Source organism: Tupaia chinensis, unplaced genomic scaffold (genome assembly GCF_000334495.1).
Source record: "Tupaia chinensis unplaced genomic scaffold, TupChi_1.0 Scaffold000311_2, whole genome shotgun sequence".
In the NCBI taxonomy this organism is placed as follows: domain Eukaryota; kingdom Metazoa; phylum Chordata; class Mammalia; order Scandentia; family Tupaiidae; genus Tupaia; species Tupaia belangeri.
This window is the reverse complement of record NW_006159803.1, coordinates 6,472,061-6,485,510: the sequence shown is the minus strand read 5'-3', so window position 1 is coordinate 6,485,510 and position 13,450 is coordinate 6,472,061. Positions and strand designations below refer to the sequence as shown.

General features: G+C 42.3%; 3 protein-coding genes across 5 annotated transcripts in view; 1 reads left to right on the top strand and 2 right to left on the bottom strand.

Moving 5' to 3' along the window:
- Window positions 1-349, bottom strand: part of HSPB2 (heat shock protein family B (small) member 2) — a 2,696-nt gene extending 2,347 nt beyond the window's left edge. Inside the window, exon 1 of the mRNA XM_027772875.1 lies at window positions 165-349. Within this exon, the coding sequence (XP_027628676.1) occupies window positions 165-258 (94 nt within the window). The 5' untranslated portion in view covers window positions 259-349. The remainder of the gene's footprint in view (window positions 1-164) is intronic.
- A 770-nt stretch (window positions 350-1,119) lies between these two features.
- On the top strand, window positions 1,120-4,483 carry CRYAB (crystallin alpha B). The gene is made up of 3 exons (XM_006150984.3): window positions 1,120-1,521; window positions 2,599-2,721; window positions 4,139-4,483. The coding sequence occupies exons 1-3, from the start codon at window positions 1,321-1,323 to the stop codon at window positions 4,340-4,342; spliced, it is 528 nt and encodes a 175-aa protein (XP_006151046.1). The 5' UTR covers window positions 1,120-1,320; the 3' UTR covers window positions 4,343-4,483.
- A 7,870-nt stretch (window positions 4,484-12,353) lies between these two features.
- CFAP68 (cilia and flagella associated protein 68) overlaps window positions 12,354-13,450 on the bottom strand; it is a 6,810-nt gene continuing 5,713 nt past the window's right edge. For all 3 annotated transcript variants that reach the window (XM_027772874.1, XM_006150979.3, XM_006150980.3), the window contains exons 4-5: window positions 12,913-12,979; window positions 12,354-12,674 (exon numbers count right to left, since the gene is read on the bottom strand). In XM_027772874.1, the coding sequence (XP_027628675.1) occupies window positions 12,499-12,674; window positions 12,913-12,979 (243 nt within the window). In that variant the 3' untranslated portion in view covers window positions 12,354-12,498. The remainder of the gene's footprint in view (window positions 12,675-12,912; window positions 12,980-13,450) is intronic.

Genomic DNA, 13,450 nt, shown 5'->3' with positions numbered 1-13,450 from the left:
GAGCCCTGCTTGGAAAGGGGCGAGGCGGGGAGTCTGGGCTAGGAGATGGCTGCCCCGGGAGATCATTAAGCCCCAAGTGGGGTGGAGGCCAGAAACATTGGGAGGTCAGCCCGGAATTTCAGGAGGTGGGGGTGGGTGGCAAAGGGGAGGCGTCTGTGCCATACCTTCTCCGAAGCGCTGCTCGCCCAGGCGGCTCGGGTTGGCGAACTCGTACTCGGCGGTGGCTGGGTGGGCATGTGGAATCGAGCGGCCCGACATGGCTGCAGACGCAGTCGCGGCCCTTGGTCAGAGGAGCAGCCCCAACAGGCGCAGCGCGACCCCTCCAGCTGCCCAGAGAGCCCAGGCTCTGTCCGAGGTGGGGGCGGGGTCTACACCACCCAAAATAGTGCGGAGTCTTGGGAGGAGGGGCGGGGGACCTGAGTGCGTGCTAGGAGGGTGTGACCAGCGCCGCCGGACCCCCAGTCCCCTCCCCCGCACACCCTTCAGCTGTCGCAGGGGGCCTGAGAGGACAGCTGGGGGTCCAGGCCTGGAGAGAGCTTGGAGGGGAGCTGGGGCCAGAGGGAAGTAGAGGCCTAGCTGAGACCCTCCCAAATGGTTTGCACGTCTCCACACCACCTTTCCTCCTCTCATCTCAGGCACCTTGCACACTACTTCATAAAGCACTCCAGGATTTAATGTTCTGCAAGCTGTGGGATTAAAGATGCAAAAAACCCTCTTCTGCCCTTTTTTGGGGGGTGGGGTCTTTCCACCCAGTTTAATGCCAGAGTCCTCTCCTGAACCCAGATCCCCCAAGGTCACCACATAGATGCCTGATATTGGCCTGTTGGCGATCACTGCTCTCCCCTAGGGACCCGCAAAGAGTTAAGGATCTGGGACCAGCCTAGGAAGATTCCAGTCCCTGCCCAGGCCCAAGATAGTTGCTGGCCTGATTCCCCTGGCATGCGGGATGGAAGAGGAGGAGGAGGGGCACACCAGCTGCCTGCTTGAGATTCCTGACTCTGTCCCAGCTCCAGAGAACAGGGGGTGGGGGTGGGTGCCTTGGGTGTGGACAGAAAGCTGGTGAAACAAGACCATGACAAGTCACTGGCCAGCTCAGACGGGTTTGTGTTTCTCTTTTCTTAGCTCAGTGAGTACTGGGTATGTGTCACACTGCCAAATCCCCGATCACAAGTGTCCATGAACCGGCGGTGAGCTGGGATAATAAAACCCCTGACATCACCATTCCAGAAGCTTCACAAGACTGCATATATAAGGGACTGGCTGTAGCGGCAGCTGAAGGAGCTGACCAGCCAGCTTACCCCTCACACTCACCTAGCCACCATGGACATCGCCATCCACCACCCCTGGATCCGCCGCCCCTTCTTTCCTTTCCACTCTCCCAGCCGTCTCTTTGACCAGTTCTTTGGGGAGCACCTGTTGGAGTCTGATCTCTTCCCGACATCTACTTCCCTGAGCCCCTTTTACTTTCGGCTGCCCTCATTTCTGCGGGGAACCAGCTGGATTGACACTGGACTTTCAGAGGTGAGTCTTCCCACTGCCAGGGCAGGATAGTCCTTCCTGGGACCTCCTAGAAACTTCTCCATCTGTTTTCCTTTCCCTCCCTGAGTAAGCCAGTTTAGGCACGTGTGTTCTAGAAATGAAGGAAAGTGAGGTTTACTAGTACCTCTCTCCTAGACACCTGTTTCGTTTGGATGCCTTCTGCATTCCATTTATTTTCCCATGCACCGTGAACATCGTCCCCTGACCCCTAATTTCTAGGCAGGATAGCCCTTTCTGTTTTGTTTTGTTTTGTTTTGTTTTCATAATGACCTGCAGGGGCAGAGAGGCCTTCAAATGCCTTTGCTCACCTCTTCTAATACCTCATACTCTTGACAAATGCTATCATCTCAAGTTTCAGAGCCAGGAGTCCTCTCTCATCTTGAGCTCTTCACCACCCCCACACCTTCCTTCTAATTCTTCTTCGGTGATTTTGCGGTTTTTTTAGGGCCATGACAGGGCACTGGCATGGGTCCAAGCCTTATGAGCAAGGAATGTAGGTTCAGTCCTGGGACCCCTCGCTTGTCCTAAGAGGGTGGGAGAAGGGGATGAACAGATAAGGCTGACAGAACTTGTCACAGATAACACTGTGATTTAAAAATATTCCAGTGTGAGTAAACAAGAGCTGAGTGGGCAAGGGCTTTAGAAGGACAAGCAGGACTAGCGGAACATTCCAGATTGAGTGGGTGGGAAACTTGGCAGAGATGGGAGCAAATAAAATGGGCCTTTGTCTCACAGACAAATGACAAAGCCAGGCTTTGGGGTCAGAGAGGGAGCAGAAGCCATACTCAGACCCATGCTTGTGATTGGTCCCCTGAGCGATCTTTTTCCCTGTGCCTGTAAATAAAGTTTGGGCCTGATGACTAAGAGGTATGCCTTGGACCCCACAGTGGTGACTTCCCTGAGCCAGGGAGCCATGTTTATTCAAAAAGGGGGATTTTTAGCAAGAAAGGAAGGATAAAGACACAGACAGAAAGCAATTTTGCAGAATGAGACTGCACCTGTGCCATTGACATTCTTGCCATCTCCTCTTATCCCCTTCCCTTCCCTTGCTGTTTCTAGATGCGCCTAGAGAAAGACAGGTTCTCTGTCAACTTGGATGTGAAACACTTCTCCCCAGAGGAACTCAAGGTCAAGGTGCTGGGAGACGTGATTGAGGTGCATGGCAAACATGAAGAGCGCCAGGTATGTAGCTCGTTTTTCCTTCTGCTCATTCATTTAGCATGCCAAGTACTGCTATTAGCCTCTGAGGTTGGCAACATTCCAGTCTCAAGCCGTAAAGGTCCTCAGGGGTTACAAATCAACAGCTAGAGCATTAAATCAGGGATTAGATTTGTTGTTATTTTGACCAAAGAAGTGGCCACTGTTTGTTTTGATTGTTTTTTCTTTTTTAAAGAAATATCTATTCTATTTAACTTTATTTTCTAATTTGACGAGAGAAAGAGAGAGAGAGAAGGAATCGTAGTCGGCCATATAGGAGTCCAACACCCTCAACCACCGCGCCATCTGCCGGCTCCTCATTTTGATTTGATTACCTTTGATGGGATAGACAGAAAATTCACTCACCATTTTGGCCACATTAAAATCAACAGAATTGTCAAAAATCCCAACACTCAGATATACCTCAGATCAGTTAAAGCAGAACTTTTAGGAGTGGAACCCAGGCATCAGCATTTTTAAACGCTCTCTAGGTAATGCTAATCTACAGTCAAGGTTGAGGACCACTGATTTAGGTACAGTGTTGTCAGATACCTGGTTGTTTTATATAATGACATTAACTACAGATACCCCGAAGGCGCTTGAGTTTGTGACTTGTAGATGTTAAGGAATCCACTTCTCTTTAGCCCATATTAATGCTGGACTACTTGGTTTTTCTTCCTTTTAGAGCTATACTCAGCTCTTAATCTCCTCTAGTCCATGTGGAAATCAATTGAGAGCCTGCTGTAGATAAACGCTTGAGATCCTGCAGGCATAATGCTAGGGTCAGCTACTGTTTGGGGAATTCTGATGATGAGTAGAACAGCTTCTTAGGACTTTCTTGGAGGACTTTAAAATTGCTTCTCACCAAGTAATGCTAACTGAGAACCTGTGCATCAATTAGTATAGTTAGTGTCCTTGGGCTGTTTGAGTTTTGGGCCCATTATTTAAGTTCAAGTCATAGTCTCCTTAGATGGTAGTCACTGGGAGCAATCCTTTTGGTCTGGAATATTTTGGGACATTCCTGAAGAGTCAGGACAATTTTGGGGCTTCTTCAGGGACAGAGATCCTCAATGCCGGGATGAGATTTCAAAATCTTTTAGGTCAAGCCAGCATTGAACTAATCCTTTGGGAAATAACCCTAAACATATCTGTGCTTCAGGATTTGAAGAACTACCAAGTTTTGAGCTGTTTCAGATTTCTTAGACTCTCACTGGTAGATGTGACCACTTAGGCAACTTCATCTTAGCGCCAAACCTGAAATGAACAACTATTTAATATTTATCTTTCCCTCTAGTTGAAATGGCATTTGGTCTCACATAACGCGAATGGGGATATCTGAGTTTGGGGCAAATGGCGTTATTTCCTGTTCTCATCTCTTTGCCTCTTCTTTCTTTTGGGTTAGGATGAACATGGTTTCATCTCCAGGGAGTTCCACAGGAAATACCGGGTTCCAGCTGATGTGGACCCTCTCGCCATTACTTCATCCCTGTCATCTGATGGGGTCCTCACTGTGAATGGACCAAGGAAACAGGCCCCAGGCCCTGAGCGCACCATTCCCATCACCCGTGAAGAGAAGCCTGCTGTCACTGCAGCCCCCAAGAAGTAGATGCCCTTTCTCTAATTGCGTTTTTTAAAATAAGAAAATTTCCCCACCAGTGAATGAAAATCTTGTGACTAGTGCTGAAGCTTATTAATGCTAAGGGCAGGCCCAAATTATTAAGCTAATAAAATATCATTCAGCAACAGATGAATGTGTCTGAATATTCAATATATTTTAAAATAATAAAGGAATACACCAGATCTATTTAATCATCACATGATGACTTTGGGGCTCCAGGAATTTTAGGGTCAGAATGACTAACTTCACCACTTACACATGATATAAATTTAGGCAAGTTGCTTAACTTTTCTGGTCTTTGGGTCTTCCAATTATAACCTGGGGAACTGAGGTGTATAGACTTCTTGTACGAAGTAAATTAACCAGGGGATATCAGGTCTTTTCTCTTCACCCTCTTTGATTTTAGCCTTCAGTTTCAACATCTGGAACAAACTTGAATGAACTCTGGATAACACCACATAAAAGGCCATAGTGAATCTCTGAAATTAATTACCTCAACAGGGAAAACATGGTGACCCAATGTTACTTGACATTTTCCTACTGGCAAGCATCACCTTCAGCTAATTTACAAGGGCAATAAGTAAGATATAGGTGATACTAGTAACACAACAAGCCTCTCTAGTCTAAATAATCCAGCAAACACCTACTAAACTAAGACTGAAAATATCCAGTTCAATGCCCTACCATAAAAAAGTTATGTTTTAGGGACCAGCAGTTGGCGCAATGGCTATGTTGCTGGACTCCCATGTAGTAGGCCACAGTTCGAGTTCCGGACCCGGTGGCTTAAACACACACCAGGCACGTGTGTGTGCATGCCCAAGCTCCTCAGAGGAAAATGGAGGAAAAGGGATTGCGGTGTGGCCATCCCCTCTGGGGGGTGATTTCTTGCTTTCTGTCACTCTGTCTCTCTCTATCTTTCTGGCAAGCACACATGCCCTATAGCAAAAACCTCTCAAAAAAAAAAAAAAGGTATGTTTTAGACCTACTATTAATAACTGATCAATAAGTGATCCTGTTGTTTAGCTTAAATGAAGACATACTACTCCAAGAAAGAAAGAAAGCCCCTCATTTCAGTTTCATGAGTCTAGATAAAACTTTTGCCATGAAAAATAGCTCTGCTGTAGGTAATATGACATAAACGTGAGGAAATAACTATTATTTTTAGCAGCTTCTGTCTAATTTTTTAAAAGGAGCACAAAAAAGATTCTTGCCTTCTCAAAACCTACAATTTGGGGACTGATCACACATCTGAAATAATTTACATAAAACAGTTGCCTAAATTTTTCATGGTGGAGGAGTGTGGAGCTAGAACAACATAAACTGCAAATCTACACAGGCTTAAAATGCTTATCTTAGAAAACAACTCCCCTGTGGGTAGTATATGGCATAGCCGTATGTCGTTGGACTTCCACATGGCTGACTGCAGTTTGAGTTCTGAACTTGGTGGCTTGAAACTCACACTGGGCATGAGTGCGTGTGTGCCCAAGATACTGGAAGAATGGAGGAAAAGGGATTGCGGAGTGACCATCCCGCTTGGGGAGTGATTTCTTGCTTTGCCTTTCACTGTCTCTGTCTCTCTCCCTGGGGAGTACACATGCCCTAAAGCAAAAAGCTCAACAATAACAAACAAACAAAAGCCCACAACTCCCTATTTGTCTGAAATTCTGTGCTCTACCCAGAAGAGTCATTTTCCTCTAACCTTACAGGCATTTTTTGTTGTTGTTTTTGGTGGTTGTACAGCAAATACTGTTGGCTGCCTAACCAGAAACTATTTACAAGCTTCGATCTTACCAACAAAATCCCAGATTGGTTTAAGTATCCTCCATAGGCTCCCTAGCCATGTGCTTCAGAGAGGCAAATCCAAGCTACTACTACAAGTAATCTTTTTTTTTCCTTTTTAATTTCCCAGAGGGTGTATGCACTTGCCAGAGAGAGGGACAGTGAGAAAGTAACCAGCCATGTGGAATGGCCATACCCTAAGCCCTTCTCCTCCACTTCTCTCTCCTTTAACGATTTTGGGCATGCATACACATGTGTCTGACATGTTTTTTCCTTTTGAAAATTTCTTTTATGACTTAAACTTTATTATTTTAAAATTTGCTAGAAAGCATGTGTGCTCATGAGAGAAAGAGAAAGAGAGAGAGAGAGAGAGAGAAAAGGTAAATGAGAAAGCATCCCTCAAGGAGGGATAGCCACAGCACAATCTTTCTCCATTTCTCCATCTTTTCAGGATTTGGGGAATGCATGCACATGCAGCCAGTGTTTTTTTCAAGCCACCGGATCTGGGACTTGAACTACATAATCAGCCATGTGGAATCCAGGTCACTTAACTACCAAGCAGGTAGTCTATTTCAATTAGCCCATACCAAGCATGGAAATTCCTTTTCTCTGCAGTGATAATCATGAAAGGAATATGACCCAATTCTGGTAAATGAGACAGGGAAGTCTACTAGCAATATTTCTGGAAAAGGTTTTTAAACTAAGAAAATATGCTTAAGACTCACCAAAAGAGAAAGAAAGAAAGAGAAAACACACATGCAAGAGAGTATAGGGCAGGTATCTTCTTTTTTTTCCTTCCTCTGGATATTGGAGAATAGGAATGTGATGTTCAGATTGCTATAGCCATATGGAATCCATGAGTAGACCTCCATGAAATGCTGAGGGTGGCTGAACATGAAGATTAAGACACCGGGTCCTTGAAGGGTCAATGAACTACTGATTTAGCCAACTCTAGAGCTTCTGAACTTGTGTCTTGTTATTTTTAAATGTGTTTTGACAAGGGTTTTCTGTTACTGGTAGGCAAAAACATCTGAACTGAAAGAGGTTGAATTAAGAGGATAAAACTAAAGAATGCCCTAGAAACATGTATGAACTTTAATTATTTTAGTGAATTATCAGGGGATTTCTCAAGCAGACAAAAACTTTAATGACTCTAGTGATCTTAAATACACCATAATTTTGACTATTAGATAATGATATTTATGTTTTCAATAAACTTGTTCAGAATGTGCAAGGCCAGACTTTATTGTTACTGGAAGTGGTTAAGCTAGACTAGTCCTGTATTCTCTTCTACATCACATCTTTGCTATGGGTATTCATTGGCATAGGACTTTTTTATACTTATCTCAGACCAGTATGCCTTTTTCCTTTTCTTTTTTTAAAGTTAATTTATGTTTAAAGGGTGTCAATTTGAAAACCAGGCAGATTCAGCCATGCTAAAAATGACCCTAAAAATTGAAAAATTGCCCACCTAGAACTGTTGGGATCCATTTTCTTCAAATAATTGTCTTTAGGGTCATTATGCTAAAGAAGATTTACAAGTTGTTAATAAGCACATTAAAATACGCTCAGGATCATTAGCCCCTAGGGAAATGCAAATCAAAACCACAATGAGAAACCACTTTATGCCTACTAAGATGGCTATCACAGGGCAAGCTGGTGATGTGGGTGGTTAAGGCAGCTACATCCCACATGGCTAACTGTGCAGTGCAAGCCCCTTACCTGGCAGCTTGGAAAATATGCTGGGCACACACACACACACACACAAACATGTGCATCCTGAGAGAAGGGAGAAAAAGGACTGTGGTGTGGTCATCTCTCCAGGGAATGCTTTCTCATTTTTTCTATGTCTGTCTCTTTCTGATAAGAGTACATGCCATATAGTAAGAAAAAAAAAGACCATTACAAGATAGAAAATAGGTGTTATTGGCAAATTAAAAATAAATAAATAAAACTATAGTCATTGAAATGGTGTGGTATTGGTTATTGGGCCAGCAGATGGTATGGAGGCTGAGTTGCTAGATCCCACATGGCTGACTCCACAGTTCGAGTTCCAGACATGGCGGACTGAAAATCATGCTAGGTCTGTATGTGTACTTGCCCCAAATCCTGAAATGGAGAATGGAGCTGAAGGGATTGTGGTGTGGCCATCTTCCCTGGAGGGTAATTTCTCACTTGTTCTCTCTGTCTGTCCATCTCTCTCTGGTGATTGCATGTGTCCTATGGAATAAGTTTAAATAAAACAAAAAATGGTGTGGTATTGGTATAAAGACAGATATGCAGATGAATGGAATGTAACAAGAATCCCATAAAGAAAGAAATATTCATGAGGGAAAAAAAAGTGTTAGTGAGAATGTGGGAAAATTGGAACACTTGTACATTGCTGGTGGGTACATAAAATAGTACAAATGTGGAAAAGTGTCCCCAGACTGTTAAATGTAGAATTATCATGTGATCTAGCAATTCCCCTTCCGGATATATACCTGAAAGAATTGAAATCAAAGACTCAAAGAGATAGTTGTAGAACAGTTTTCCTAACAGTATTATTCACAATGTCAAAAGGTAGAAACAACCCAAGTGTCTATCAGCAGATGACTAGAGAAGCAAAATGCAGTATATACACGCGACTGACTATTATTCAGTCTTAAAAAGAATATGTGGCATATATAACATGAATCTTGGAAACATTATGCTAACCAAAGTAAGCCAGACACATAAGAACAAATAATTATGAGTCCACTTAAATTAGGTACCTAGAGTAGAAAAAATTCAGAGACAGAAAGTAGAATAGAGGTTACCAACAGCTAGAAGATGAGCGGGGGGGTCATCAAAGTATCTGGGAAATCTTCTGTCTTGAGTTATTGTTTATTTATTTATTTTTAGAGAGATTTTTGCTGTAGAGCACATGTACTCACTAAAGGCACAGAGAAAGACAGACAGAAAGTAAGAAATCACCCTCCATGAGGATGGCCACACCAGAATCCCTTCTCCTCCATTCTCCCCTCAGGATTTTGGGCATGCACATACACATGCCCAGTGTGTTTTAAGTGGCTAGGTATGGGACTCAAACCGGTTGATTATATAGTAGTCCAGCAACAAAACCATTACGCCATCTGCTGGTCCCATTATTGTTTAATAGGTATAGAGTTTCATGGGACCAGCAGATGGTGTAATGGTTATGTTGCTGGACTCCCACAAAGCTAATTGTGGTTCAAGTCCTGGAATTGGCAGTTTAAACCTCACATTGGGTGCGTGTGTGTGCATGTCCAAAATCCCGAGAGAAAAATGGAAGAGAAGGGATTGTAGCATGGCTATCCTCCCTTGGGGGTGATTTTTTGCTTTCTGTCTCTCCAGTGAGCATAGATACCCTATGCTCTCTCTAAAAAAATAGGTACACAGTTTCAGTTTAGGATGTTGAAAAAGTTGTGAAAATAGTGGTGATTAAAGGGCGGTAGTGGATTGTAGAGGATGGGTGGGTGGGAGAGGGATAGAGAAAAAAACAATAAACTCTAGAATGTAAAATTCTCTATTGAAAATTATGAATATAGTGGGACCAGCAGTTGGCATCATGGCTACATTGCTGGACTCCCATGTAGTTGACTGCAGTTGGAGTCCCAGACCCGGTGGCTTAAACTCACGCCAGGTGCGTGTGCGTATGTGCCCAAGATCCCAAGAGGAGAATGGAGGAGAAGGGACTGCAGCATGGTCATCCTCCATGGGGGGTGATTTCTCACTTTCTGTCTATCTCTCTCTGTCTGGCGAGCACACGCGCCCTATAGCAAAACCTCTCCAAAAAGAAAATTATGAATACAGTAATATATTTGATTTGATGGTCAAAAATACATGAATAAATAATTGTGGTGATGATTGGACAACACTGAGAATATACATTTTGCCAATGAATTGTACACTTAAAAAAACAGTTAAAATGACAAATTTTATGTGATGTATGAGGAAACATCAAAAAGGTCATGGAGAGACCAGCAGGTGGCATGGTGATTAAGGTGCTAGACACTCCCACATGGCTGACCATGGTTTGAGTCTTGAACCCCAACCTCCTGATTGAACATCATGCTGTGTGTGTGTGTGTATGTGTGTGTCTCTGGTGAAATTAAAATGAATGAATGAATAAATAAAATTAAATAAAAAAAATTGTTTTTAAAAAAAAAGGCCATGGAAAATTGGAACTAAAGTCAAATATATTGGTGCCAAAAGATTTTGGGATCCATTTAGTTTTTTTTCCTAATACTCATTTTTCATAAACTTTTTGAAGATATCTTTGTATGTTTAATTTTAAAAGTGTGCCACATACAGAATAGAGTAAGATATATAATATACAAACTTAAAATATATATCTATTATATATATGTATATAAATATATACCTGTAAGATAATATTCATATTGCAAAGATACACATATAAATATAAAATACCAAAATAGTACATTTTTGGGGAACAAGGTGGTACTAAATTTTATAAGGAAAAAGATAAAAAATAACCAAGACACTCATGAAGAAAATGAGGTGAAAGTACTTGATCTATGATTAGGTGTTAATACTTAACAAATTATTAGGATTACTATAGGTAATTAAGGCATTATAACTAAGATAATACTAAGAATGACAATTATGCTAATAGGATATAATAGCCTAGAAACAGACCTACACACTTATGGATAGTTGGTTTACAATAAAAATGATGTTGAAGAGCAATGCAGAAATTATTGTCTTTTCAATAACTAATGGTGGGACGAATAGATATTCATACAGAAAAAAATGAAACCTAGTCACTGTGTAATATCATTTACAACATAATATTTGGAGCATAAAATAATGACAGTTTAGGGGGGTAAATTAGGGGAGATATGTTTTTTGTCTTTTGTTGAAGTAAACAATATATAATATAATCTCACATATATCACACAGTCTTGTTAAACAGGTGACAAAAAAAAAGGAAATACTGAGAAGTTTAGCATATTAAAACTAAGACTAGGGACAGATGATGCAACAGTGGTAAAACACCATGCTCTGTGTGGCAATCCCATATGGGAAGGTTCCTGGCTCAAGTCTAGAAAACTCCCTGAGTACACTGGGTATGTGCTTGCCCATGCCAGGACTGGGTGAAGGCTGCAGATAAAAGTTCCTGCTGGGGAGGCTGTCTGTCTGTCTCTCTCTCTCTCTGTGTCTCTATTACTTACAGAAGAAATATATATACTTAAAAAATAATTATTTATCCAATCCATTTATTATTATTCTTTTTTTTTCTTTTTTTGGAGAGGTTTCTGCTATAGGGCGTGTGTGCTCACCAGAAAGACAGAGAGACAGAAAGCGAGAAATCACCCCCCAGGGGGGATGACCATACCGCAATCCCTTCTCCATTCTCCTCTTGGGATCTTGGGCACACACGCATATGTGCCCAGCGGGAGTTTAAGCCACCGGGCCCAGGACTCGAACCACGGTCGACTACATGGGAGTCCAGTGACATAACCATTATACTAACTGCTGGTCTCCATTTATTATTATTCTAATTTGATCAGAGACAGAGAGAGAGAAAGGGAAAATGAGAAAGCAAGTCACCAGGCCCAGGACTCAAACTATCGTCAGTTATGTGAGAATCCAGCACCTTTAACCACCATGTCACCTATTGACCCCATGAAATGTATAAACTTTTAAAAAGAGAAACAAACAAACAAAAATACAGATGCTGCCTCCCTGTGTTTGCCAACCCTAAACTATTCACAACCTTTTCTTGGTCTCTACTAGGTCCCTGCTTTGAAAGACCCTTCTTAAATTAGTTAAGCCCTATCCCAGAACTCTATAAATACCCTACTCTAATATCCCCATTTTTATTATATAAGACTGTGTCAAGTTGATGTTCTTCCACCTCTAGTAGGTTTCAGAAATTCAGCTTTGTTTGAACAACAGGCTCTTTTAGTGATCTTTGTGGGGCAGTTGACAATTGATCTTTTTTTTTTTTCCAATTTGCCAGAGGGCACATGCACTTACTAGAGAAAAAGGGAGCTTGCACTAAAGAAAGAGAAAGTGAGAAAGTACACCCCATGGGGACTGGTCATGCTGCAAACCCTTTTTTGGGAGGAGCTAAGAAGTTGTAGATTTGAGCACAATAATTCTTTATAAGGCCCTTCTGTAGCACCTCTAAGGTAGAAGTAAGACTATACAAATTTAACTTAATGTTGACATAAATATTGCTAAAATACAAAAAAAGAATAGAGGATATTTTCTGTGTTTTGTGTTTTATTTATTCGGAGAGTAAAACTGGTAGAGTGAGCAAACTTTTAGTTGTGCTTAGAATGCGCTACCTCCTTCATTCTACCTTGAAGAAGAAAGAAACTTCTTTTTCTTTCTTAGAATCCTGGATGCTGAAATTGATCAAAATTAGGATCCCACAAACACTCAGAGTGATGCGCAATTTGAGGCTTTGAATAGCTATTCATATATGTTGACTTCTCTGTGCATTTGTATGGAGGAGGATCCAGTTCAGGTTGATGTCCTGGGAACCAGTGAGGCTCCCTTTTAAATCCTGAGAGAAAAGATAAGCAAAGACAAATTGAAATAGTCAACAAGGAGTTTTAGTAACTAATCTCACTCTATTTCTGAAGGAATACGCAATGAGTCCTATCAACATTGAGAAAAAGAAGCAATTGTTCACTCATCTGTGCACTTATTCACCCATTCAGTTTATTTTTGAGTCCCTTCTATATGCTAGGCCCTTAGGGAGGGTCTGAGAACATAAGAATGAAAAAGCATAATCCACCTACTATGGGTTGAAAGTGGCATTTTGTCATTATAGCTTGTATCATACGTAGTTTCAAAGTAGTGTCCAAACTGGAAGGAAAAATTAGTAGGTTAAGAATTTGGAATTGGGCCAGCCAGTTGAGTGGTGGTTAAGGCAGCTGAATCCCCCATGGCCAACTGTGTGTCTGAGTCCTGGACCCAGCGACTTCAGAAACACGCAGCGTGCATGTGCATATGTGTCAAAATCACAAGAGGAGAGAGGAGGAGAGGCATAGCCAGTCCCTCTAGGGGGAGCGTTCTCTATTAGTAGGTTAAGAATTTGGAATTGGGCCAGCCAGTTGAGTGGTGGTTAAGGCAGCTGAATCCCCCATGGCCAACTGTGTGTCTGAGTCCTGGACCCAGCGACTTCAGAAACACGCAGCGTGCATGTGCATATGTGTCAAAATCACAAGAGGAGAGAGGAGGAGAGGCATAGCCAGTCCCTCTAGGGGGAGCGTTCTCTCTGTCTTTCTCTACCAAGTGCATGTGCCCTATCGTAGAGTGACCAAAAAAAAAAAAAAA

Excerpts from the sequence above, each read along its gene's own strand:
- CRYAB (XM_006150984.3), top strand. The coding sequence starts at position 1,321 with ATGGACATCGCCATCCACCACCCCTGGATCCGCCGCCCCTTCTTTCCT. Across the intron at positions 1,522-2,598 it reads TTGACACTGGACTTTCAGAG|ATGCGCCTAGAGAAAGACAG; the intron begins GTGAGTCTTCCC and ends TGCTGTTTCTAG. Across the intron at positions 2,722-4,138 it reads GCAAACATGAAGAGCGCCAG|GATGAACATGGTTTCATCTC; the intron begins GTATGTAGCTCG and ends CTTTTGGGTTAG.